Source organism: Leuresthes tenuis, unplaced genomic scaffold (genome assembly GCF_036924035.1).
Source record: "Leuresthes tenuis unplaced genomic scaffold, fLeuTen1.0.hap1 SCAF_6, whole genome shotgun sequence".
Taxonomy (NCBI): domain Eukaryota; kingdom Metazoa; phylum Chordata; class Actinopteri; order Atheriniformes; family Atherinopsidae; genus Leuresthes; species Leuresthes tenuis.
The window spans coordinates 34,115,901-34,127,954 of record NW_027325360.1 but is presented as its reverse complement, the minus strand read 5'-3'; the positions used below and the strand labels follow the sequence as shown (position 1 = coordinate 34,127,954).

The window sequence follows — 12,054 nt, the reverse complement described above, 5'->3', positions numbered from 1 at the left end:
CACACAGACTATGGACTAACCTTTTCTGACTGCATTTTTGTTGTCCTTGGTTAATCCTATACACAGTTACCAGTTAAAAAAGCTGGCCTTTTCTGACTGCATTTTTTGGGTTAACCCAGCACAACTTACACACAGTTAACAGTTAAAAGGCTTATTTCCTTTTGCCTCACCTTTTCTGACTGCTTCTTTTATGGGTTCATCCAGCACAATTTACACACAGTTACCAGTTAAAAAGATGACCTTTTCTGACCGCTATTAGGTTTCTATGGGTTAATCCTATACACAGTTACCAGTTAAAAGGCTGACCTTTTCTGACTGCTTCTTTTATGGGTTAATCCAACACAACCTACACATGGTTACCAGTTAAAAGGCTAACTTTTTCTGACTGCTTCAATTGTGAGTGTTCCAACATAACTTATACACAGTTATCAGTTAAAAGGCTTCTTTACTAGGTTGCATTCGAAATAGTAATATTCTTAGGAAAATAGCAACGCCCCAATTTATTTAAAGGCCTCCCGTTTCCACCAATTGTTAGTTAATTAATCAAATTTTCCCTAATAATCACACTATTTCTCGGCAACAATAGTAACAGAAAAGGTTCCTTACCATAAATCCACTGGTAAGTTAAACAACGAAGAATCCAGCGAGTCTGTCCACTGATTCAAAAATAGATCCTGTCACCTTTCCTCCAGCCAGTGCCAGCCGGCCTCTATCAGAAACTCTGCTGAGAGGACTTCAGTTAGGAGTCCTGGACTCCCCCGTGCATGGTTTCAGCTCCGATTCTGGAAGGTGGAAAGGACTTAGAATCCGGCTTGAGGACCATTATGTTAGAAAAATTCTCTTAAAATTAGGCTCAGAGTCACTGGATACAATTAATACAAAACATTTATTTCTTGCAAGAAAGAGACAAGTCCGCACAAATCCACACAACCTGTTGGGAAGATCGCTCAGAGTTGTCTCTCTGACCAAATGGTGCTCCAGCTATTTATGTTGTTTATGCTTGCTGATCACACAATGTTATGAGAAAAGGCGCTTTTCTCACCATTCATTATTATGGGAAGGAACATTCAATGTTATGGGAAAAGGTGCTTCTCTCCCCATTCCTTGTTATGGGAAGGAACATTCAATGTTATGGGAAAAAGTGCTTCTCACCAGTTAATATCATGGGAAAGACTAGTACCAGAGTCAAAACACTTTTGCTTGAATCATAGAAGAGGAAAAGATGGAGGGACTCTTCTGTCATAGTATAACTATATAATTTTTCCAACAAAATGTTAATAACCCCGTACGTAAAGTGTGAAGTGTCATAATTAGCTTCACCTTTTCCCCAGCGCACTTCTGCTCTGGTTACTGTATGAACATGTTTGTTGTGAGTTACACAAATGTAGGTCTTTACCTTTAATCAGAGTCACCCACACTCCCACACCCAAACCCCTGACAGAGAAGTGTCACCCATAGTTTTTCACCTCTGCTTGTGTGCGCTTCTCAGACGCCTCAGCATTAAAGGCCTCGCTCCCGCTCTCCCACCCACTCCTCTTATGTTTGCTGTTTATATCGTAGGACAGCGTGCCAAAGAGCACATTTTTGCGGGCCTCCACTTCAGAGAGTAGCACTGCCATCTCGATTTCCGTTAAGTTATTCTTTTTCCGTCTTACTCATTCTTTTTTCTTTATTTTCTGATCGTGCAGAGAGAGGAATCGCAGGTGGAGGGTTAATTTAAATATGATTTGCATATTTAAGTAGGGGCGTGGACAGGGAGGAGTCGGGTACTCCGACATGTGCGCTCAGTTCCACGTTGATTGGGATGTACAAAAGAAGTGTGCTTGGATTCATGCGTGCGGACACATTGATACATCCGGATATTTTTGTACGTTGGAGGGCATTTTGGTTTGAGCGTACGCCATGTTTCAGTAGGAAATCCACGCAAGTCTTTGTACATGAGACCCCTGGTGATTGTTGACTCCGACTGGGACCCAATCAAGGACTTCTCCATGGGAACCTGCTGTGGTATCACGATGACATCCTGTGAACTTAGTCACCGGTTGAAAGCCAGACATAGCAACTCTTTGGGCTTACCCCCAGCCCACGCCTTCAAGTTGTTTTTGCGTTTTATGTGTGAAGCGAGCAAATGTTTGCTTATGTGTTGAGTTCATTGTTGGATGGTGAGCTAATATAATGTTGTTGGTGTTGCTGAGGTTTTTTTTCCCGACCCCACATTGTTCTCCCTAAGGAGCATAGTCTGGACACTGTTTTTTTTTTTCCACCCTCTCCCTTCGTTTTCCTCTTTGCAACTCTTTAAAGTTGGCGCATGCATTTGCAAGCTGCCGGGCTGATTTCGTTGTACTCATGTATAATGACAATTAAAATATTTCAGATTTCAGAATACCCTGGCAGACCTGTTTTACCGTTAGCATGTGTAGAAACATTGGGCATGGGAAGCGGCAGGTAGCCCTTTAAAGCAAAAATATGATACCTTTTTTTGACACTATCATCTGTGGTCTTATTGAGATGTATGATGCCCTGTTTACACAGCCGGCTGTGAACAGTGTCTTTGGAGGGGTGGAGAGTGAGCAAGTGCTCAACTCCGCCCACACTCCACTGTTCTGGTGAGGTTCACAAAGCTGCAGGTTGTCCAACTTACAGAACATAACAGTACAACTCAAAAGTGTTCAATTAGCAAAATAATGTTCTAATGATAATGTTGATCTTTCAAAAAGTAACACCAATAACTTCATAGAAGTTGGCGTACGTCATCTTCATTACCTAAGCTGTTAGCATGTGCCTCTGTTATTGATCATGTCATTTACACATGCACAAAAGCTGGTAAATAAAGAAAATACCTACTCAAAACCCCATCGCTTTGGCGCCCCCTCTAGTGCAGCGCTGCATATAGTCCATACACACTTTTTGTGCCACTGAGCAAGAGATACTGCTAAACAAAATAGATAAAACAACCGTGACAAACAATTTCTCCGATACTTACATCACCCTTGTCTGAAGTTCAGGTGCTGAGAGTTCAACTAATCCCTTTTTGTGTCACAGCTCCATTGGTCCACGTTGAACTGAACAAAACTGTTAAAACAGTGGGATGAAGTGGTTGCTGCACATACAGTCTTTTGCTGACTCTTGCTGGAACATTACCTTCAAATATAGTTGATTCACTGTGCACTTATATCCTCTGAGTCTGGTGGTAGATGTAAGGTGCATGCTCCTCAGTATAGATGACAACAGATTACTTCCACTAGAAGCTGGCTTCATTGCTCTAGCAGGTTGGATGCGAATGGACAGGGCTCAGAGTTTGAGGCGTTGCAGAAGAGATGCAGTGAACTTGAGGAATGAAACTAAGACTGGCTTGTTAAATGAGGAATATTCAACAGAGGGTCACTAAAAAAATCTCAGGTTGTGTTTTTGGCACTTGCCAGTGACCGTAGACACCCAAATTGTATGCCCTCAAGAACAGAAAATATTGACTTTTTTTTTCTTTCTGTAAAATGTCCCCTTTAGGTGTTTCGATGTAATCAGTATGTATTTTCTGCTTTCTTTGAATATATATTTCATATGTATATTCTTTCTTTTTTCATTTAGTGCATGTTTTACCTTCTTTGGATAAGCATACAAACATTCCTCCTTAGAAGGAAAAACCTTTTTCTCTCTGATACCACATGCTTGGTGAGTTTTGCATTTCTTGGTGTGCGATCTTGCCAGATGTCACCTTGTTTAGCCCTTGGTCTCAGATAAATATTTTATACTTCAAGAATTTTCTCTTTAGCTTTTCTTTAATTGACGAAAATAACAACACGACTGTATCTACTGCCCCTCTAAAGAGAAAACAGGTGCTGTTTGTTTACATTCTGGCTACTGGGACTGAAAATAGTATAGCCTCATGCAATGAATAGTTATTTCAAAGCCAAACCTGCTTATTACATTGTAAAGGTACTTCATTTTGACCCTGCCAATGCCCTCCCTCATGAAATCCACTAGAAAACATAAATCCTTTAAAAAACAATAATGAGAGCTATGGTATACATGTACATAATTTGCATCTTTAGGACTTAACATCTCCAGGACACTTTAACACTCTGTATTACCATTGGCTTGTTGTAACTTGGCCTAATAAATTGTGAAATATTCTACTGGGTGTTTTTAAAATGTGTTTATGTGTGTTGTTTTTTTGTTAGCCCTCTTGCAACTTTTTCAAAGGTTTTGCTGATATTAAATTCTATTTTCAAAAAGTATTTTCAGTTTCAACATTTGTTACATTTCCTTTGCACCATTTTCTAATAAATAAAGATGATTTGAAAATAACAGTTTTATCTATCTCTCTCTCTCTCTCTCTCTCTATCTATCTATCTATCTATCTATCTATCTATCTATCTATCTATCTATCTATCTATCTATCTATCTATCTATCTATCTATCTATCTATCTATATATATGTATATATAGACACACACACAGTGTGGAGACAGGTTGTACTCTTTGTTGACACAATAATACAATTGAATGTAATATGTCTTTAATCATCATGACAAGCTATCTACAGCAAAGCATTGAAATTTTCACAGGAAAATTATTTAGATAAATAAATTTGACTATTTTTCAGTAATCACTATCTTAACCTCTGATTTTTGTCTTCAACTTCACATATATTTATGAAGTTTCCCCACATCTGAAATTGATATTTGCACCACCAGTCCTGTTCAGCTATGCCGGGAGATGGCACATATACATGCAACAGTGACAAGCTCAAATTCAAGAGAGTAGCTAGCTGAGGGGAAGCAGGTTGGGTTTTTCTTGAGGACAGGCATCCTGAGGGATACAGGGATGGTCTCTAGACCAAAAGCATGGTCAAGTCCCCCACAGGAGTGGCTGGTGTGGCAGGTGGCTTCATGGATGACCTGAGGTATGCGGTTCAAGTTGATGTTTTCCCTGTTGAGCGATAAAAAGCAGGGAGAGATGAGTGATAGGTTTTATTCATACATTCATCCATTTTCTCCACCCACTTAATCAAATTCATGGTCGTGGGGAGCTGGAGCCCATCCTTGCTGTCATTGGATAAGAGATGGGGTACACCCTAAATATGTTGCCAGTCCATCACAGACAAATGACCATGCATTCTAACACTCAACCAAGGGACAATTTGAATTTGATTAACTGAGAACCTCCGGATCCGGCCTCGGCCTTTTCTACTTACGTTTCACTTGTTATGTATGTATATGCCAATATTGTCATTAACTTTGTGTTTCTGTCTTTTATCCTTTTTTGTGGTTGTTTTAGGTTTGTTTGTTGTTTGTTTTACACAACAGATATTCCTGACTTGGTGTTTTTCATGTTTTTGCTTCTGTCTTGGCTCACATCCCCCAACCTGTCAAGGCAGATTGCAATCTGTTATCAGTCTGGTTCTGCTGAAGGTCTCTCTATGTTAAAAAGGGAGTTTTCCTCCCAACTGTCACCTGCTAGCCCATGCGCAGCACAGGAGATTAAGTTGAACTGATGAATAAATTAATTCCTTAAGATTTCTTGACTTGGAAATTAAAAAAAAAAAATTTAATTGGAGGGCTTATTTGGAATTAATTTAACCATAATGATTTGCATGGAATTAGATTTTTATTTGATTAAAGTGATTTGGATTATGATTAGATTTAATTGAATATATGCCAAACCTGGTTAGTACCTTGAAGTGACAAGCTACATAAATAAACTTAATTTAACAGAGATATGGCACTTACACATAGCTCCAGGTTGCGATGCTGCGCTCATTGATGTGGCTGGGCAGGTTAACCAGCTGGCTGTAGTAGTCCTGCAAGTTGTATGTGCAGAATGATTCATCAACACACTGGCTGCTCAGTGGCATGGCCAGATGTTGGTGAAAGACCAGAATGCATATCAGTAAGACGCACAGCAGCTGCACACAGAGAAAAAAACAAGAGCGTACATGTTTGGTTAAGAATCTGTGTTAATCCCCTGGAGATATCGATTGCTTTCCTATTTAGGCAGTAAAACTAGCTACAGCACCAAGTTTAAAAAATGGTGTCATATACATCTTGCCAGCTTGATCTAATTCCTGGTATGACTTATTTAACTGCTTCTTGATAAAGTGAGTTTCTGAGTTTAGACTGTATTTTATCTGAAATTATCACACTGCGACTAAGAGTTTGACACCATTTTTTTACATGGAACATTAATGTAATCTTGTTGTTATACCTTGGAAGTTTGTTTAGCGTAGATCATGTCATCATACTATATGCTTTTCATATAGCACATACTCATTACATTAATTTTGTAGATGCTTTAAATCCCAAGTGACTTATCAGATAGTTAGACTGGGAAGAAAGCAACATTCTAATTAAAGGATGATGACTCATTTGTATGCAAATGAGTTGCAATTCAAAAATATATCCTGCAATGCAAAAAATAGCTTTATCTTTTTTTTCAGAGCTCTAGGGTTAACTTAGCATTTCAAATCAAAACATGATCTGTTTTTTAGACCAAGCAGTTGTCGCTAAACTTTTTTAAAAGTCTAAATCTGACTAAACATGAAATGAGAGAGAAGCTGAAAACTTGCACTACATGGTACTTTCAAGGGATTCAAACCAAAGTTGCCAAGACCAAACCAGGTAAAAACCAACTTTGTATATTTTATTCCGCAGTTATTGGTAATGTTTGCTCTCGATGTGAAATATTGACATAACTGATGGACACAACCTGATTTAACAAAATAGCAGTATCTAATGTGCCAGGAATGAGTTGAATAAGAGTTAAACTGAGAAAGGCTTTGACAGGCTTATATTACCTAAACAAAATTTTTGCGCTGGTCAATAAAGTACGTAGCCATAAAATACAAAAACGATTTTTTGTTTATTTTATGCACAAACATTTTTATAGATACAAATCACTGGCAGCTTGTAACTCAAACTAGTAATAGTAATAGCTCTCCACCTTTCTTTACTTTCTTAGTTTCAAGGAAAAATTAAAGCAGGGAAATGAAACCAGTTTCTTTAAGTTTTTGATCATCTTATTTAGCCCTTATTTTGGTACAGTAATTTTCAGAAAGTTCCAGCACATTTTTTTAAAAAAAAGATTGTAGTAGAACAGAATAGCAGTGGCATATTCCCTGTTTTGCTGATCAGACCAGTATAGCATCACAAGAAATTTGATGTAAAAGCAGTCTGTTGCTTTACTTAAAGGGGTTCTAAAATAATTTAAAACAACTTTTTAAAAAAATGCAATAATTGTAATTACAAAATGATAACTCATACTTACATCTATTCAAACTTGGTTGTCATTCTTTCTGCACTTGAACATTTTCAGTGCAGTTCCAATCACGCAGGAGTCTGTTGCCCATAATGAGATTTAAATAAAATTCTCTGTTTCTGTGGCAGGTCATGCACAAAGCCTGTGTGACATAAATATAGTCATCTCTGCCATCAAAGATTTGTACACACCTTTATCCTTGAGTGTGCAAAGTGATTCAATTCTGTAACTCTGTAGATCCAACCCACCACAGCTAGCAAAGACATCAAGGTCTAACTTTAAGGGTTGCTACAACAAGCTAACGGTTGTGTTGACCAATCCAAATCCATGATGACATTTTGAAATTATCTCTTGGCCAACTTTATGTTAATGCTCTATTCTGATTGTTCATTGGTTATAGTGAATATCCTTATTTAGAATGTCTTTTTTTTTGTTTGTTTTTACCAGTAATAGTTTAGCACAAAAAAAAGATTAGATGCCTCAAAACCCATTTAACAACAACAGACCGTCCTCAACCATATAAACTTTATGTTAAATATATACACACACACTCATAGTTCTAAAACATGAAGCAAGTATGAAGGGGCCTTAATTTGCTGAATCAATTGTGGATACGACGCAGTGTCTTCAAAAGACTCACATTTAAAAAGCTTCCATTTGTCTAATGAAATATAATTACATGAAATCTCTCATAAACATTAAGCTAACTTTGCCAGATATTATTATCTTGACTAATTCTTGCTGATCAGTGTGATAGGGATCATTTCGAAGAAAAAATCTCCAGCTTCACTCTCATATCATGTGGTTATTTTTGGCTCCATAAAGATCAGCATAGTGACCAAATGCTGAACTCAATAACTGCCATTGTACTGCTGTCTGTTTGACTATTTACAGTTGCTTTTTATGTAGGATCTTTCTTTGTAATGAGCAATTAGCTTTCTAAAAATGTATGAGTCCTGTGATCTAACCTGGATTATAAAAAAAAAAAGCTGAAATATTGCAGAGATTGAATAGAACATCTTTGCCATGTAAGAAAAAAGAGCAATGCACCCTGAACAAATGCAAACAGAATTTGCAGAAATTATAAATTATTAATCAAATTGTGGAACACTGGCAGTCTGGTGTATGTTATTTACAAGAGAGATTTACAAAGAACAATAAGCAACATAAGTACATCCCTAATGACCCCAAAAAGGCTAAAATAAATGTTACAAAAATACTTTTAATGATAAAAACCTGTAACAAAACATCAAATTACAGTAATATGTTAATCATCCCCTTGATCTGGTTTGAATAATAGGTATCTTTGCATGACATCAAAGATAATGTATTATTCTAACTATAACCGGAGTCCGAAAATGCATGTGAACATCAACAAATGTTAAATGTTTTCAGAGCACAATAAAATTATACATATATATGTATATATGTATATGCTAAAAGTGAGCTTTGTGTAATTTAGTGTGGTTTTCAAGTGGTTATCATTACCATAATAATATAGATGGGTTTCTTACCTGGCGCTGTTCCATAGTTATTCCAAATTGTAGTTCCAAGTTTATGACGGGATATTGGTGCAGAGGAGATTCTAAGTTTGTCTTTGATAGCTTTTATTTAGATAATTGTTTTTTGCTAGTTTATTTCATTTTATTTTCATTAGTCTTCAATGTATAATTTGGCTTGGAGTCTATCTGTAATTTGTACCTGGACCTGCCTCTATATATATGCCATTTTCTTGTCAAGATTTCTGTCAGCCCATGTTTATTCATACTGGTGGAGAGCGTGGTAATTGGGCCATAAACATCCAAGAGGCTGGAGTGGCTATTTTGGATGATGGAGGTTAGGGGCGGGGGTGATGATGACATATTGGTCCCAATTATATTGCTTTTCCTGTCATTAGCATTTAGCCTTGAGAGATTAGCCTTATTTTAATCAGAAATGTCAGTATAAGGTAATGAGACCAGATAACCAGTGGAAGGCCACACAACCCCCTCATTTATCTAAAAAGCTTTAAGAGCAAGAGGGCCCTCACAGTGCTGTCTTACTCATCCAGTATGACCTTGTGTCAATGTCTGTCTGACTCATCAGCTCTAGTTTCAAGTTTTTAAAAAGAATACAAATGAAGTCACTCTTTAAGTATTTTTCAAAAGTTCAACTTCATGGTTTGTTCATGAATTTCCTCTTTTTTAGAAGTTGCCATCATTCAGGCATATACACCATATTGCCAAAAGTATTCACTCACCCATCCAAATAATTGAATTCAGGCGTTCCAATCGCTTCCATGACCACAGATGTATAAATTCAAGCACCTCTGCATGCAGACTGCTTCTACAAACATTTGTGAAAGAATGGGTCGCTCTCAGGAGCTCAGTGACTTCCAGCGTGGTACTCTGATTGGATGCCACCTGTGTAACAAGTCCAGTCGTGAAATTTCCTCGCTACTAAATATTCCACAGTCAGCTGTCAGTGGTATTACAACAAAGTGGAAGTGATTGGGAACGACAGCAACTCAACCACAAAGTGGTAGGCCACGTAAAATGACAGAGTGGGGTCAGCGGATGCTGAGGCGCATAGTGCGCAGAGATCGGCAACTTTCTGCAAAGTCAAACGCTACAGACAATTTTCATGTGCCCTTCAGATTAGCTTAAGAACAGTGCATAGGGAGCTTCATGGAATGGGTTTCCATGGCCGAGCAGCTGCATCAAAGCCATACATCACCAAGTGCAATGCAAAGTGCCGGATGCAGTGATGTAAAGCATGCCGCCACTGAAGAGAGGAAAAAGGCACCCTTCAATCAAACTAATTTGACAGGTGACCTTTGACATACATCCTGTTGCTCACATCTGGTCAGGTGACCTTTGACCTCTCATCGATCAATCAAACTAATTTGACAGGTGACCTTTGACATACATCCAGTTGTAATTTTAAGTCTCGTATGAGTACGTTTCAGGGTGCCGGAAAGTCCTCCTTTTTTGACAGCTTCAAAGACCGGTCCCTGTAAGGTAAAGATGAGAAAATAATTAGATGTGGGAGGTATTGTTTGATCCGTGGGTTTGGGGAGGGGTTTTGAGTAAAGTAGGGGTGGGCGATATGGCAAAAATATCATATCACGATTTTTTTAAAATAAAATCATGATTTCGATTTTATCACAATCTTAAATTGAAAAATGAAAAACAGACAGTATGGCAGAAGTATTTTCGGCTGGGCAGCTCGTACCGCGGGTCAACGACTTGAAGCAGGCGTTCGAACCCCTCCTTTTCTACCGTCTTGAACGGTACCAATACTTTGCAAGATAAAAGGTAACTGCTTCTGTTACCTCTTTCTATTGCTTGCTTGATTTGTCATACAGAGTGCCTTTGTCAGATGACTGTGCTATTGTTGTCTGTTTTGGTCTTACACTAGCTGCTGCCTCCGACTGCGGTGCTAATGCGGCCGGGCCCGGCTCTGTTTGGCTCTCAGCATACTGTTTGGGATGCTTAATTTTCAAATGATTGAACAGGTTCATCGTGTTGCCACCTGACGTGCGAAACGTTTCTGTGCAAACTTCGCAAATTACATTTGCTTGCGCTTTATCAGTTGCGGAAAATCCAAACTAATTCCATATAATGGAGGTGGAATTTTTTTTTAGCGACCAACTCTGTTTGGCTTTCAGCAACGGCTCTCCATGCGGCTCTCAAAGCGCTTCACTGCCCGTAATTCGCTGTGATTGGTCGGTCAGGTTGACGACGCAATACGTCTGGTGCATCGGTGCATCAGTATAGAACTGCAATTTATAGAATGTGCCCTAGACTATCCCATGATCTCTGCAGTTTGACAGATCATTATGGATCGTCTTCACGTTGCAATCCTTCACGATTCAATAACGTCATATCGCCCACCCCAAGAGTAAAGGATAAAACCGTGAGACAGTCCGTGTGTAGAGAACGACTTCGGTGTGAAAGATAGCTGATTCAAGATGGCCAGGACAAGAAGCAGAATGAGAGTAGAAGAGAAATCTACGCAGGCACCGGAGAGGATATGTACTCGGCGGTCTCTCATTTGTGAGACTCCAGTATCGATATATCAAGATCAGCCCTTGATACCAAATGCTCCCAAGAAAAGTATGGTGTTTCTGTGCAGAACACAGCAACCGCCGCCTGAGTCTCTACAGGAAGAATGGTCATTGGAGCCTTATGAACTGCGGGGAAGATGGGGCTATGTGTTCAAATATGAAAGAGGTGACCTCTGTATGTATCAGCTCAACGAGGAAGGTGAGAAGCTGGGACCTCTGACCACTGTGGGTATGCTAACTTCCAACGACTGAGGAGTGTTGAAACTAGCGATACCGCATTATTTAGGAGGAGGTAAGGGCTCGGCTGAGGATGTGTTAACAGTGAAAGAAGAACTCGAAGAAATCCTGGCAGCGTCTGCAGCCAAACGTCTGAGACTGGAGTGTCCTTTGGATGACGTTGAGCTAGCCAAAACAAGGACGGTTTTCACTGCTGTGTGGCAATCGAAAACAGGCGTTACTGGCCACTGGTTCTTTCGTTCAAGCTACCGGAAATCTAATGAGAACGAAGACAGGGATTTTTTTGTTCTTGAGTGTTTTAACTCTGTATGTGGTGTGTTTAGGACACTGTTAGCAATACCTCATGTAGCCTGGGTGGAGAAGATGAATGAAATATCAGATCGGGTTTCCATGCTCTTCCGCAGCTGCCAGAACTGGGGTGAGATTCTAGCAGTCAAGAAAACCCTGGCTCTGTAGACCTGCCTCCACTGAGCTCCCTCCTCCTCAACCTCCACCCCCCAGGCATTAACCACGCC

The 12,054-nt window shown here is 39.2% G+C and overlaps 1 protein-coding gene across 1 annotated transcript; it reads right to left on the bottom strand.

The window, feature by feature from the left end:
* Window positions 1-4,521: 4,521 nt before the first annotated feature.
* Window positions 4,522-8,929, bottom strand: LOC140309225 (uncharacterized). Its single transcript, XM_072387050.1, has 3 exons — window positions 8,769-8,929; window positions 5,730-5,905; window positions 4,522-4,929 (listed from the first exon to the last, which is right to left on the bottom strand). The coding sequence occupies exons 1-3, from the start codon at window positions 8,781-8,783 to the stop codon at window positions 4,701-4,703; spliced, it is 420 nt and encodes a 139-aa protein (XP_072243151.1). The 5' UTR covers window positions 8,784-8,929; the 3' UTR covers window positions 4,522-4,700.
* Window positions 8,930-12,054: the final 3,125 nt, after the last annotated feature.

Coding starts and splice junctions, on each gene's coding strand:
- LOC140309225 (XM_072387050.1), bottom strand. Junction 4,930..5,729: donor ATCGCAACCTGGAGCTATGT/GTAAGTGCCATA, acceptor ATCGCTCAACAG/GGAAAACATCAACTTGAACC.